Genomic DNA, 15,490 nt, shown 5'->3' on the forward strand with positions numbered 1-15,490 from the left:
ATCTACCAGAAGACAGAATCTCTCAGAATACATGGCCCTATGATTAGAGCTGCTGCTCTTCTGTGCTGAAGAAATCTGAAGATTCAATTACATCCTGCTGGTAGCGGGGCCACCATGCCAGGGCATTCAGCAGCTACATGGGACTCTGGTCTCCGGAGGTTGGATCAACTACAAGAGTGAGTCCAGAGGAAATGAGGCTTTTTATCCTCTGATACAACTTGCAGGAGTTGCCCTTTGCAGTCTGTATCTGATCAACATCTCTGACAATCTGAGAACTGAGGATGAGACATGACCTGCAAAGCTCTCAGCTGACCTTGGGGAGCTTAGGCTGGTGGGAGGAACACCAGGAAGCTCAGGTTTGGTCTATAATCTTATCTGTGATCATCTTGATAGCTAAAATTTGATTACAGCAAAGTGCATTTTCTTTAAAGAAGATTGTCAGAAAATGCTGTACATTTTTCAAGGCAGCTTTCTAACATGCCTTGCTGAAATAATTGATGTATGGGTATTATTTTCTTTACCCGAAAACTGTAAAATATTTGAATTAAATTGTAAAAGCAGTCAGAGAATCTCATAATTTTAATTGCACAGTTTCAGTGCTTCTAGCAGGAAATGTACAGCGTGTGACAATTCGGCTTTGTAAGTAGATTGATAGAACAGATTAGTTCAGTTTTCACAGAAGTTGCAAGTACTAGAGAGATAGTGGGATCGTGGTTTGTAAACCCTAAACCACGCTTTCTGGCACAGCAATCTGCAAAGATACTCTCCTCTGTAAAGCAGGTATGTGATTTTCAGCTGCAAGGAACTTCTTTTTTTCGCAGGGGCTACGTGAATGTTGTTTATTTGATCGTGTATCCCGTGTTGTCCTCTGGTTTGCGCTCGAGCGATCAAATGTTCTGTGAAGTGCCGGGCTTGTCATGAGCCATTTTGTGACTCTTCGTGTTTTTGGGGCCAGCCTTCAGCCAGCAGGAATGGAGACTCTGGATCTGTTGAGGAATTGTTTGGTGTGCAAATGGGAGCTGCGGAGGAGGGAGCCCAGAATGCTCCCCTGCCTCCATTCCTTCTGTAAGGACTGCCTTCCGGATTTGATTCAAGGATACAGCTGTATTCCCACTGAGTATGAAGTTCTCTATGAAGGTAACTAAAAATCTCTGGTTTATGCTCTTTGCAATACAGTATTATAAAAAGAGATGGACTTGGAAGTACATTTTGAGGTACATTCTTCCACAGCACTACTTTAAATTGAGGAACTGGGAGAGTAGAGGTTTGTGCGAGCAGAGTGGATTGGGAACAAGCCACCTTCATTACGTTTTTCATCCAACAGCAGTGCTTTGAAGAGAAAGGACACAGTCAGGCAACATTTTAACATTTTTTTCAGAATGGGCTGAATGTTTCACTTACCAAGTTGACATTATGAATATTTGATTTTCTTAGCTTAATAAATGAGTAAGTGCTACATGACAGCTTCCAGAACAAAATTTTTTTTGCAATCTTTTTGATATGCTGGACCTTCCTATGGCTGTGGTGATAGTTTTATTTTTCCTTCACCCCCTCCTTCAGTGCCTCCTCAACAGCAACACAAAACCACCCAGTTCTTTGTTTCCAACAGAGGCAATAATAATTATTACTACATATGTGAATTCTGGTGCACTGAAACTCTTATCTTGCTGTGTTGTATCTCTCTACCTTAACCCTTGTGGCTGTAACTCACCCTAACAAGCTGAGTAAAGTACTGAGGGTAAGAAGCATTTTTTTGGCTGTGTCTTTTGAAATCTTGGAGTTATTTGTACAGTTTTCAGTTGTGATGTTAATAGAAAATGTGTAATTATTTTTTTTTAATAAAACCTAGATGACAGAATATAGTAATTTTAACTGAATGAGTCTTAATTGCTGTGGGGAAACATTCCAGACTCATTAATAATTTATTAGAAGAGCAAAGGCATGTAGATAACTTGTATTTTCACAGGCTTTGAACCTTAGTTGAGTAGGAGGCATCATTTATTATCTCTTCTGTAGCAGATTTTAGAAACGTGTAGGAAGAGAAGATACCTTCCCTGAGGTGAGGGTGATCAGAATTGACGAGGTGACATAAACTAGACTAGTTCAGGTTTGAGAACAAATGGAGTCAGTGTTAAGAGGTCACTGTTGGAAGGCTGGCAAAACACAAAAGCTAAAGGAAAAGGCAAAGAAAAAGGCTATTCATGTGTAGGGTACAGACAGAAAAAGATATGAAGGTAGGAGAGAACAAGGCATCATTGCAGGTAATGTCTCCTTAAAATTTTAATGCTTGGTCATAGTAGGCCTGAAGTCTGAGGGACCTCTCTGTAATCAAATACTATTGAAAAAAGCACTCCATTACTTTTTATGTATCCTCTTTTGACATCTCAGCCATTCCTCTCCTCATTCTTTCTGTTTACCAAGTAGAAAAGTGAATTTCTACCACTTGCTGATCTTGGATGGAGGGCAGCTACAGGTTCTCATGAGTTAAAATATTAGATATTTCTTCAAGGTGGATCAGGAACTGTTTGTCTGTAGCAAAATGGAATAAATACTAGTTTATTTCTGTATTCCTGAAGTTTCTCTGTTTACTTCTTCATTCTTGTGTAGATGGGGAACTTCTGTGGGAAAGAGCAAGAAATAATAGAGAATATATTATTATATATAGTGGAGAATAATAATAGAGAAAATAAATAATGAGCAGTGATGACTCAGTAAATGAAGTGAGACACCAGGTGCAGAGACTCAGTTAATCTGTGAGCAAGGAAAGCAGCAAAACCAAAACATCTGTGTCTCTTAATTAAGCCAATGACTGAAATTGCAGCCACCATTGGTCAAGCAGGATAAATTTTTGAACTCTTCTGATGGCATGATATTAAATTTTGCTTCTCTTTTCTGCAGTGATTGCTGAATTATGGGCAGTATAATTCCAGTTTGCAGTGTAATTTTTAAGTTTGTTCATAGATAGGTGTCAGTGATAGTGCAAGTGCCAAACCATTATAGCAGAGTAAATGTAAAATATTGCCTGTAAGAAAATGTGTTCTTTACTATGAACTCCTCAAGCAAAATGTAAGGATGGAAAAAATGAAGGTATTTGTAAGTGAAGTCATTCTGACATTTGTCACAAAAAGACTATTTGAATGTGTAGGTTTATGTATGCTTTACTAGAAGTAGGACTCTGCTAACATAAAACTCTTTTCTAGTTTGTTGTTTTGTATTGGTTTGCTGAGAAGCTGGAGGTAAATGATCCTGACATTTGATGGGGGTTGGTGTTGGAACTTTTATTCCTGTGTGTTTAAGATGACTCATGAAAAAATTCCTTGAGGTAGCAGCCAGAGCTCCTATGGAAAAGCTGCCCAGCCATCAGAATTTATCTATAGCTGTGAGAACTGAGAGCTTAGGAATAATTTAAGTGGAAAAAGGAACCTCTCTTTGTGACTTTGTCTCTTACATATGCTTTTTCTGTGAAGGGAACTTTAAGCTTCTCAGTCTTTCTATTCTGTTTCTTTTTTTTTTCTTTTCCTTTTTTGCAGGCCAGTGTCGCTTTCCTATTTATATTCCTTGTCTTCCTGTAACAGAGAATCCACATTCTCCTCCTCTGCAGATCTGCATGTTATGTGTTTCCAGTTTGTTTAGTGCATGGGAAAGAACAATTCTTCCATCTCTTGAGATGAAAATGTCTCATTTGAGGACTTTCCCAGGCTCCTACCCGTGTGAGTTGCCACTCATGGTACAATGTTGGTTCTTGCACCTTTGGGTCTTTCTCATGAAGTTCTAAATACATTCAAAACCAGATTCATCCAGGTTCCTGTGTTTATCCCTCCTCCCTGGACTGGAGGTGGATGCCCAAATAAATTACCCCACATCTGCAAATCTTCCTCTCTCTAAGATGTTCAAAGATACAAATTGATTTAGTCAAAGTAAAAGTAGTCAAATGGACTTTTACTTCCAAAACCAGTGGAAGTGCATTGCTGGGAAAAGTTCATGTTTTTGCAAGACTGTCTCTGCTAAAGGGTTTGTTGGTTTGGTTTTTTTTCCCTTAAACGAAAGAAAAATCACAGGTAATTGGTGCTCAGTCACAGTTAGGACCTCTGAGAACCAGGCACATCAGAAAAGAGGCGCTGAAACATCTTGCAGATTTCTGCTAACTGATATAACCCCTGGAATTCTTAACATTTTGTGACCAAATTGTGTATTTAGCCTAACCTGTAAAGTAAAATGTTATTAGTAGTTGCTCAGCTTTGTAAATTGTTTTGTGAAGTGGTGGATTTAGTTGTATTATGTTTTCATATTAAACTTGTGTGTTGAGCTATTACTTTTTGCAATTTAATTTAATTTTTTTTTCCCCTTTTGTATTTCTCTGGCTTGGATAACAAAAATCCTGGAAAATTGTGGCATAATTTCTACCTATTTTCTATGTTTCGTGGTACCTATGTACCTATGGACAAAAGCTGTCCATACTTGTGTTGTGTTAACTTAATGCCAAGAAATGTAACAGGGTTATGTGTGAGAGAAATGCAAACAGATTGGATAAAGAGAACAAATGTAGCTTCAACTATTGACAGATATCCACTTACTGCATTTTATTATTTCCTGCTGAAAAGAGAGTTTTCTTTAGCTTGTATGGTAGATTATATATATATATATATATTTAACAGTGGATTCTTAATTGTGAACACTTTCTGGTGAGGCACACCCAAAAGTCAGCAAGGTGTTGGTCAGAGAGATCTTCAGGGGGCTTTATTTCAGGAGAAGGATTGAGCTCTAGGACTGCTTTGGCTCTAGGCTCATTTTCAGACTGAAGTTTTGGCACAAAAAGCGTGGAGCACTGGTTTCAGGAGACTGCAGGTGTCAGCACACAGTGCCTTAGCTTGTGTTCAGCCTCTACTTAAATAGTAAAAGATAAACAGACAAAAAAAACATCTACAGAGTTCTCTAAACCACAATTTAGTTTTCAGTGGAGCAGTTCAGCTGCCTTGGTAGAGCTGTGGTATCTCCAGGGTACCAAATAAACTTGTTTTGATGCATTCATTTAAGGCAGATGATGCAATGCTGTCATCTATTAATTCTGAAGGAGAGCACCCTTTTGCTTTAATTAGAGCCACTTAGAACCAAGCACATGTTTTACCTCTAAAAAGGGAAGTAAAAAGATTATTCTGAAGAGAGAAACTGTTCATAATCTATATATTTAGTCAACCTAAAATGGGTTTAAAGTCAGTCAACCCTTTGCACTGCTGCACTCAGCCCTTTGTGCTGCTTGGCTGCCAGATCCAAAAGGCAAGTGAAACAATGAGGGCTTTAGTTATATAAACATGAAACTGCAGAGTGGGAGGTTGTCTTCAGAGCTGTTTCCTATAACCTATAATTGGGTCTTCAAGGAAATGTAAATTATGCCTGCAGCTTGAGCTGTAGTTAATGCTCTCTGAGAATAATTATTCTGATGGTTGTTGGAGGAAAAAGAGCAGAGGAATAGGTGCAACATGTGGCCAGCAAGTACAAGTGTGGTGTGTGTAGTACCTCCACTGTTTGTTTCTTCATCCTAATCGATTCTCTTGATAATAATTAGTAAATTATCTGCATTGATTTATTTCTGAGGAAGTCAGCTTGAGGGTTCTTTCTATTTAGCCCTGACCAGACTGGAAGACCTTGAAACAAAACTATGAGCTGTGACTTCTCATGTACTTGGTGTCCATGGGTGGTGGAGGCGTTACAGTTGGCACTTCAGAGATGACTTCTGTAAATGATCCCTAGCTCTGTCACTTAGAAATTAGATTGCTGTAGTATAGGTGGAGTAAAAACCTTGAAACCCCTCAGAAATTCTAGTTCTTTCTTTATTTGTACTTCTACAAGGGGACGCTCTGTTCTTATTGCTGGGACCAATGCAGAATGGCAGCTTCTATTAACAGAGAAAGCACTGTGGGATGTGAGAGATCCGACCTGTGGAGAGCTGGGGCTTGAACAGGATGAGGCAGAACCTTGTTGTTTTCCTGAAAGCTGGTTTTGGATACCCCAAATGTGAAGTTGGAGTGTCAGACTGGGCATCTCTGTCTGACTAATGGATTCACTGCCTCTGAAATTCCATTTTTCCCTAACCCTGTCGAGTTACTCTGGCTGGGAGTGTGAGAGTGGAAATAAACATGGTGGCTGCTGAAAAAGGGCTGCAAACTCATTCAGCTTAATAAACATCTGCTGCTTAAGCTTTTCAGGGCTCAGAGGTGCCTGTACATAAACACAGCCACACACAGTTACACATCTCTTTCTGGTGCCTTTTGTGGTGATGCACAGCCCTGTTGGGGATGATGGGCTGAAAGGAGCTCTGGGGCCCTGGAAGGATTTAGGTGTAGGATTGTTCTTCCACATCCCTCATGTGCTGAGACTTTGTAGGAGTCAGTTCAATACAATGTGGTCTCCAGAGATACTTCAGTAGCTGATGACTCAAGTACACTGAGAATATTTTATATATGGTTTAACCTGCATATAATTCTGAAGTAGGGCTTAGTTCTGTGTCACCATGAAACCGGGCTTAAATCCAGCATTAGGATCCTTGCTAGCCTTTTTAAATTGATGGTCATCTTTTTAGCAGTGAAATGGGATGTCATAAATAACAACTTCAAGTCCTAAACAGCAGGAGGCACTGAACTTCTAAAAGATAATTTATGCGAATGTTCCTACCTCCTTCCTGCCAATTTAATTTCCACGCAAAAATAGAATGTGTCAACATCTCTGTCAGCTTTTTTCTACTTCTAGGAGTTTTGATATCAATACTGGCCTCCCTTTAGGTATCATGATTGCACCTGTTCTCCTAATACATAAACTGTTGCTTGAGTCCTGTAATTCCTCGTTGAATTGCTGTTTAGATCCAGAAATTGCATCATTCTAATACGTACAAACAGTGAGTCTCCAGGGCTTTTGACTACTCTTCCCTTCACCCACAGTGCTCTAATAATGATATATTTAAATGAGCTGTCTGCAAAGTGCAGGTTCTTAAAACAGATTAACAGTGTTGTTTGGAGGCAGTGGTAAGGTAGGAAGGCAAGAAAAATATTTAGGTTATGGTCTGCAAAAAGTACTGTGGAAATGCATGGCATTGTAGGACCTGCTGCTAGCTGGATTTGGAAAAGCTCCTCTCTTTCCTTCTGCTCCAGTTTGAGGACTGACTGAAGACCCAGGCAAGAAAGGAAGTAGGACACTGCTGCTCATTTTGACTGTGGGATTTTTATTCGGGAAAAATATGACCAAGGCAAGTTTTCAGAGGCCTGAATGAATCCTAGAGGCAAGGGCAAGGAAGGAGGCAAGAGGAAAAATCCTCTGCACCTTGTAGTGACTCAATACACCTTTCCTTCCTGCTGATTAGCCAGAATTCCTGGCCAAAGAAGAGGGAGCAGCCCCAGGGAGAGGTGCAGTGACCTCAGTCTGCAGCACAGCACTGCCTGCTCCCAGGGAATTCGTGTGTGTGCAGTTCTTACCACCCACCTCTCCCCCAAAACAGACTCTGTGGGCAGCTCTCTGGCTCTTTATCCAGAGCACAGGTAAGGGCTTTCCAGGAAAATGTGCCTTACTGATGGTTTGCAGTCTGAGCACGAGCACAGTGTGATGCTGCCTGTGGCTGTTTGTAAATGTGTATGTAATCATTTGCTTAATTTCAGGTTAATTGCTCCACAGTCCATTTTGTAGTGTATTTATTATGCCAAGCTAACTTTTGATTCTTTGGGGAATTCATATTGAAAAAGATGGGGCATTTCCATGGAGCACAGATGCTTTTATTAAGTGGAAAAGGTATCAAATAAACCCAATTAGCAGAACAAGTGTGATCTCCAAAGCCACCATGCTCAGGGAGTCCCTCTTTTAGCAAGATGCAAATTTGTCTCCTGTGCTTCTATTAAAATTTTAGATATAGGATTCAGTATTAGGTGTTTCTGATTAGCCCACCTGTGAGTAGGAAATGACTTTTGATACTCTATTGCTGTGGTGTCCCCATTATTTTTCCTCTTAATTGCTCTTTTAAAAAAAATTCAAAACTTTTTAAAATTAAGCTGATGGCTCTGCATGCCTTCTGTTCATCTCAAGGGAGTTTTAGATACGAAATCATTATAATTTACAATTACTTGGATATTTAAGACACACTCTGTCATTTACTCAGTCAAAGCTGTACTTGGTGGTCTAAAACAAAGCTCTGACCTGTGCAACTTGCTCCCTGTGTTTCTCTGGAACAACACTGATTTTAGCAGCATAACATGGATCTAAAACCTGGGAGAAAATTGTGCTGTGCCATCCAAGGCATCACTTTTAGGTGATAATAATACTAAGGGTAATATTAATCAGCAGTAATGTCATTTACCTTCAAACTGTTGATTGCATTTCTCAGCACATATACAGGGGAGGCTTTTGTGCAGAACTGAAATCCATGCATGATTTACGCTTTCAAAGTGTGAAAATTGTCAAAGTTTTTCTTTTTTTATAATTTAAAAACACTGTAAAAGTTGTCTTGCTCATTATCAAACTAAATGCATTCTAATTATGTTGTATGCTATACTTCAGTGGTTTGTAACAAATTAGCAGAATTTAAAGCTCATGTGAAGGCGCCTGAGGCTATAAGCATTCCATGAAGTATCATTCAATTGTTTTAATTTGATTTAACATTCTGCACTAACAGAATGGTGTTGGAACATAATAAAACAGTAACTTCAGTAGTAACCTTTTTTACCTTATGTAGTGTGTCAATAGAAGCTGTCCTTGCTGGGACAAAGCCCCATGCCTTTGTTTCCCAGTAAGCAGCTGTTCCCAGAAATGTGCGTGCTCACCTGCACAGCACGTAAATAAGAGAGTAACTGTGAGAGTCATGGACTTCTTACTTCAGAAAGTCACCTGTTGGCTATTCCCTTTTGGTCCATTTGCAGGGTATTATGTAGCCTCAGTGTGCAGGTTTTCTCTCCGTGTTAGCCAGATCAAGAGCTGGCAATGCTGTTATGGGAGAAAGAAACTGGTTCCAGGTCTCCAAGGGCTCAAGGCAGCTCTGTGAAGTCAGGAGCTGGTTTCCTCTTGACTGCACTGAGAATTAGAGCACGTCCTGTGAGACTTATTTGAGAAGCTGCTTGCAGAGTAGGTATCTTGCTTCCTAGCTTATCAATCAGAACGTATCCATCTTTTCATTCCTGCTGCAGTTCCAGCTGTGCCACTTTGTACAGGGCTGGCAGGGAAACTTGAGGAGTGTTTCAGCTCCCAGGAATTAGCTCTGCAGTTCACCAGTGCTTGTAGTGAGCAGCATTTACAAGGAGTAGGAGGCACTGTCAGTGTAACACAGCTTGTCTCGCCTCCTCCTGCTTTTACGTGTCTCCAGAGGACAGAGCTGCTAGCAGACACCTCAAAGTCTCACACGGTAATTTGGGAAAGCTTGGAGAGGTTTCAGTGACACCAATATAAAAGAATTGTGTTGTGCTAGGGTGTAACATGGGAAAATGTGATTAGCTACAAAAACTGTAGGTAATTCAGATACTTTTTCAGCTGCGGTCCTTATAGGGAGGATGCAAAATAGAGGAGCTGTTAAAAAGGCTTCTTCAGCTTTCTGCCATCGTGGGCATTTTTATCAGATAATTTTTTAGCACCTTTGTAACTTCTGCCAGCAAACACCCTTAAACAAGGCTCAGTTTACATGCCTGATGAGCAGAGTGCTGGAAATTGCTTGTTACCCTTTCCCCTGGGGTGACTTGTGGCTGAGTAGCACAGTCACCTGTGGGCACAGCCTGTTCCTTCTCATGTCTGCATGAGTGCTCAACACTGTGCTGTACAAAACACACAGTTCAACAAGTAGTTTAGATAGATCATGGTCTGCTACTTGGGCCCCCAAATCACATTTCTGTTTTAAATGCAACCTTGAAAAATAGAAAACAGTTATGCTTTTGGCTTTAGATTTGGGCTAAAAAAGATCTAAAGCTCATGGAAGAGGTACTTAGTGAGGGACACTCTTAAAAGAAGATGTACCAGAACTGTGTTTCTTCAAAACATTTGTGAGTGGAAGTGAATGTGTTCAGACATCTGACTGGGTAGTGCTGCTGTCAGAAGTGGTAATGTAGGAATGTTTTGAGATCTGTGTGTCTTGTCAATATGAAATGCTGCTGTTAAATTTACAATAGCCCAGCTCTGAAACTGGGAGACATTCAGAATTAGCATTCTGCCCCTGGCCAGGGACTGCAGGAGCCATATCCCAAGGTACAGGTAATACCAAGCACCTGGAAAACAGGAGAGTCTCTGATAATGGTGTAATGTGAAGAATAATAGAAAACTTAAGGTTTAATTAACTTACAGGCCACTGTCCATGTGCAAAAATAATTTTGAGCGAAGGGAAAAAAGCCCATTGAACAGTAGAATGTCGTCACTGATCTTGCTTTAAAACCTTACTTTAGGTGAGTTTAAACCAGTTAGTCATAGAAAATATTGTTGTTAGTTATCATAAATAGATGACTTGGCAAGGTGAGCATAGCATGGAAATTCTGTTCTTAACAGAATGGAAAAAACTTGGATTAAAAAAAAATGATACACCTTGATAAGGTGAAATAGACTGACACACCAGCACCCTCTCTAAAGGACTCTTTTTACATCTACAGTAGTTCGCAGGAATGTGGCCAGAAAAATGCAGTATCCTTCTACAAAAAACCCAAACCAACACACTGGAGCTTCTAGCCAAATATAATAGAGCTCCTAGCCCAAGAAGTCAAGAAATGAAATATCAGAGGTGCAAAAATGGAGGTGTTTGATTATGGACCTGTGCTTGAACTCTTGGTTCTCAGCCCAGGCAGACACTGAGATTCACCTCAGCTGTGCTCAGTAAATTAATGAGAGTGGAGCTAGGTTCTGCTGCTCACTTTGCTTTGGGGGAGATCGTGTTTTGCCACCTCTAGATTTACTAATTTTCCTTATGAAACTTTTATTTTCTCCTTTGCCTGTTTTCTGACTTACTGTTTCTGCCAGCAGCACGTTATTCCCCTGTCACTTCACTTGGATTGCATCTTGCACTGTAAAACTGGTATTAAGGAGTGTGTGTTTTATGCTTGGGTACACCTCTGGTGGAGTAAAGTTGGTCCAGAACCACAGAAAAATCCCAGAAAGCACAAGTAGATCTGTAACAAAGGGGTATAGTTTAAAGTGCAGCTCAGTTTTAAACATCTCCAAGCCAGATGAGAATTTAGACATGCAGGTATCATCAATAAACACAGAAATAAATCAACTGAAATATGGTGCTTTTCTAGGAATTTTGTTGCTTTGTTATTCTTTTCTATATATTGAACCAGGTCTAGCCACTTAGGGCTTGAAGAATGCCTTAGTTTCCTGGAACTGCCCATGTGATACAAAAAAGCCACTGAAGTGTGGTTTATATAATTTCCTGGTTCGCATGGCTGGTGTGCATTGCTTTATTTGTGGTGGTTTTCTTTTCTTTTCTTTTTTTTTTAAAAAATTCAGGTATCCTTTCCTGCCCTGTGTGCAAACAGACCTGCTTTGCAAGGGATGTAGTTGAGAATTTCTTCCTCAAGGACTTTCCCATTTGTGATTCAGCTATGGCAAAGGTAAGTGAAAGCCACTAAACTGTGGCTTTTTGAAACCCTGCCAGATGAACACTGAAAACAGAGAAAATCTCATTTTGAACTACAAAGACTCTCTTATAGTTTGCTTATGCAGTGCTGTAATTACTTCATTGCCAGAGATAGACATACTCCCTTCATAGTAATTTTAAAACTTTAATTGAAGAATGAGTTTTACTCTCTGTATTTTAGATAGTCCATTACAAATATTGATACTAATGTATCTGTGATAATCAACATATTAGGAAGGTACTGAATGTCTTGGATTCCTCCTTGTCCTCTTCTGCTCTCAACTCAAACTAAACAATCACAGAACTGTTAGGATTAGAAGGGATCTTTGGAGATCGTCCAGTCCAACTCCCCACCATGGCAGGGTCACAGGAGCAGTGACACAGGAACACATTCAGGTGGGTTTGAATGTCCCTCAGTGTAAAGCTCTTCATTTTGAGGTAGAGCTTCTCATGTTTCAGTTTGTGGCCACTGTTCCTTGTCCCATCCCTGGGCACCACTGAAAAGTGTCTGGCACCATCCTCTTAGCCCACCTTTGAGATATTTATAAGCATTAATGAGATCCCCTCTCAGCTTTCTCTCAACTAACCAGGCCCAGCTCCAGCCTCTCCTCATTAGAGAGATGCCCCAGACCCCTCATCCTCTTTGTGGCCTCTGCTGGACCCTCTCCAGTGACTCCTTGTCTCTCTTGAGTTATGGAGACCAGAATTGAGGAGAATACTCTGGATGTGACCTCTCTGGAGCTGAGGAGGAGTGAGGATCCCCTCTCTCTACCTGCTAGCCACAGAAGCTGGTTCTTGACTAAATTGTTACACCAACATCACCCATTAGGTCATGTGAGCAGTTATAATTTCTGATTACCTCTTTTAATGGTTAAAAAAGTCACATCATATTGCAGTTTCCCACTGGGGAATGGATTCAAAGGAAGGTATTGGATTACTACTTTAGTCTTGAATTGGCACTGTACATAGGTGATTTAACTTCTGTTAAATACCCAGTAACAAGCAGGACTATTCTCACAGCTTTGTAGCTGCCACTAGCTTGGGTGGAGAGGAGGGACAGAGAAAGCTGGGTATTCTTAAAAAGTAAATAGTGTGAAACCTAATCCACAGAGTGTTCTGGGGAAATAAAAATAATTAAGACAAACAAACTGTGTTGACACCTTCAGGTGTACATTGCTTGTAGAGTGCAACATAAGTTGGTCTAAAACAAGAAGAGGTGTATTCACATGCACTCTCCAAAGAGAGGAAGAAAATTCACAAGATACTGCTGAGTTTTTAAAATGCACTTATTATACTGGGATTTCTTAATTACTGTGACTTGAATCATTTACTTTTTAATGAGAATTTATGTAGAAAGGAAATCAAATGAGAATATCTAATGTCTTCAAAAGCACTAGATTTTTTTTTCAAACCATCCTTAAAAGGTTTTTCTTTTCTGTAATCCCTCAGGAGTCCTAAGAGCAGTTCAGTAGTGCAGATTTCTCACTGGAGCATAGGAGTACCCTAGAGCAACTTGTGAACCTTCAGTTTTTGGCTTCCTTTTTAAGTCTAATCACATAGCTTTGCTTCCTTACTGTCTTTAACCACTACCATCACACCCAAAATTACAGCCACAGTTTCACCACCAGTGACATCAAAAGGAGAAGCACCAGATCATCCACCTGAGACATGGCTGAGCTGCCATCATCCTAATTTTCCTTACATGTTCAAATACGAGTCTGTCAAGGCTTGTAGCAAAGAGTTTGGAAGCAGCAAGGTGTCTCTCAGTGTGTGAGAGAGTGAAGCATGAATGATGGAATGTGCTACATGCCAGCAGCAGCAGTCTCAAAAATATGCAATTCAGAATCTCTTGCCCAAAAGCCCATTTCCACATCATAAATAATGTAACTCTGGGAACACTCTGCAACTTAAAAGTGATGTTAACCCAGTACAGCGTCAATATAAATTCCAGTCAGACTGACAGCTGAACTGTTACAGGTAAACCTGTGCTAAAGCAGGTTGGGTTATGGCAGAGAGGACAGAGCATTCCTCACCTTTTTCCTAAGCTGCACCTAGGTGGGGACATTTTAGATCAGTCACTTCTTTCTATACAACAGTCTTTGTTCCCCAAATTAAATATTCTTGCATTTTGGTTTTATAAGTTTTATTAGGCTTTTTGGTTTAAATTATTGTATGTACCTCTTGGAAAATGTTGCTATGCAGATGACTAAAATAGCATATTGACTTGCACAAACAATTCCCTCTCTAGATAATTAAACACATTTAAAACTTTGCTTTGTTGTCTTATTGTCAAGAATTGCTCAATCTGAGAATGAATATTTAGAAACTCTTGAGTAATGGCTTGATAAGAGACCTGTTGTGAAATGCCAGACCTGCCGAAGGAAACGATGAAATTTAAATTAATTTTAGCAGAACAAAAATTTTTCTTCTTGTGCTGAAGTGAGTCAGAGCTTGACACATGTCTCAGAATTTAGGTGGATATGAATGTTCCACTTAATGTTAAAGCTGTGATTTAAAACTGAGGCAACCAGCCAAGAACTGCAATAGTTATTCCTTCAGACTTTCTATTTCCTGAGGCACCATGAGGAGAAATCCTTCCATTACACTCGCCAGGACTTCCATCAGGGGTTATGAGCTGAGCACAGGCTGCTGTATCCTTCTCTTTGTGTGTCCCATCGAAGAGTTGGGATGTAACTATTTCAGTTCACAGCTGAATTGAAGATAAGCTGATGTCCAGCAGAAAGGACAGTGCAGGAAGTGATTTTGCCATCTATTCCTATTTGCTTGAGTAGCCCTGAGAGAAGCAATATTGAGGAGATACATGTGTGTGCATAGCTACAGTAGATATATTGTAAGTTTAATAAAGTGGTGGTAAAGCCTTTCTGCTTTGATGATGGTAACTTTACTTCTCCGTGCTCACCCTGCCCATTAGTACCTATTTACTGTGGTAAAATGTGGTAACATTTTAGTGTTTGTGATGAGCCAAATACATGAATATTGGGGATTTTGAAAGAAGGTGTTTTATTCCTAGAGCAAATCCTTTTTAAAAGAGTTATCATTGTAGCTGCCTTGACTCTTGAGTTCATTCTGGACACCAAATATCGAATTCCCCACCTCATTTCTGTGCTGCTCTGTTCATTTCCCCCTTAGTGACATGTCCAGGCAGCATGGCCTGTAGAGCAAAGGGCATTCCCTAAACTGCTGAGGCAATAGAGAGAGTACTTAATTAAGGTTTCCAGGTCTCCTCATGTTCCTGTGCTTTGTGTTTCCAGTTCACCACATGTGATATCAGGATATAAACTGAGTTAATTTCTGGTCCTTTCTTCATATCAGAGGATAGGAATGAAGTTTTTCATTAATAGTATGGGGGCGTCTCTAGGTTGTTTTCTAGATTGTCTCACCATGAGGATGTTTTATGTGTTTTTCTGAATGTTACACAATTACAACCAGAGTCTTAAAACAACTTGAATTGCTTTAGTCTGAGGACAAAAAAAATATTAAGCTCACCAATCTGAATCAGTCTGTTAAAGACAACAGTTTGTACTGCTGATTTGTTATGTGTGTAATTGTGCTTCTTGTTCTTAGAGCTGCTCCATGTGCAAAGAGAAGAGACCTGCTCACAGTCTCTGTATAAGATGCAATAAGTGGTTGTGCAGTTCTTGTACAGAGGAGCACAGACATGGCAAGGAACCTGGAGATCGCTTCCTGTCTGTATCCCTGAAAGCCTGCGCAGGTACTGGGGACGCACTGGAATTTTCTTTCTTCTCTTTCTTCTCATATCACTTATTCAGGTGCAAAAGGAGCAGTTGCAGGCTCTGTGCCACAGACACCAGGCTCAGAAGGATTTGTACGTGTCAGCAAGAGATTATGTGACTTTTCCCCAACTTCAGGGCCATTGCCACAGTCAGT

General features: G+C 40.1%; 1 protein-coding gene across 13 annotated transcripts in view; it reads left to right on the forward strand.

Moving 5' to 3' along the window:
- Positions 1–917: 917 nt before the first annotated feature.
- The window catches only part of TRIM66 (tripartite motif containing 66), a 44,707-nt gene continuing 30,134 nt past the window's right edge, over positions 918–15,490 (forward strand). For 4 of the 13 annotated variants that reach the window (XM_088057937.1, XM_088057932.1, XM_088057938.1 and 1 more), the window contains exons 1-5: positions 2,873–3,087; positions 7,143–7,241; positions 7,356–7,526; positions 11,452–11,555; positions 15,167–15,314. In XM_088057937.1, coding sequence (XP_087914063.1) covers positions 7,229–7,241; positions 7,356–7,526; positions 11,452–11,555; positions 15,167–15,314 — 436 coding nt within the window. In that variant the 5' untranslated portion in view covers positions 2,873–3,087; positions 7,143–7,228. Of the gene's footprint in view, positions 1,138–2,872; positions 3,094–3,673; positions 3,711–5,471; positions 5,502–7,142; positions 7,242–7,355; positions 7,527–11,449; positions 11,556–15,166; positions 15,315–15,490 lie in introns of those variants that run through there. The other 9 variants (XM_088057934.1, XM_088057933.1, XM_088057935.1 and 6 more) reach the window with 9 other exon arrangements.

Source organism: Pseudopodoces humilis, chromosome 7 (assembly GCF_049639895.1).
Source record: "Pseudopodoces humilis isolate 2021_Gansu_Grassland_sample_001 chromosome 7, ASM4963989v1, whole genome shotgun sequence".
NCBI classification, from domain to species: Eukaryota; Metazoa; Chordata; class Aves; order Passeriformes; family Paridae; genus Pseudopodoces; species Pseudopodoces humilis.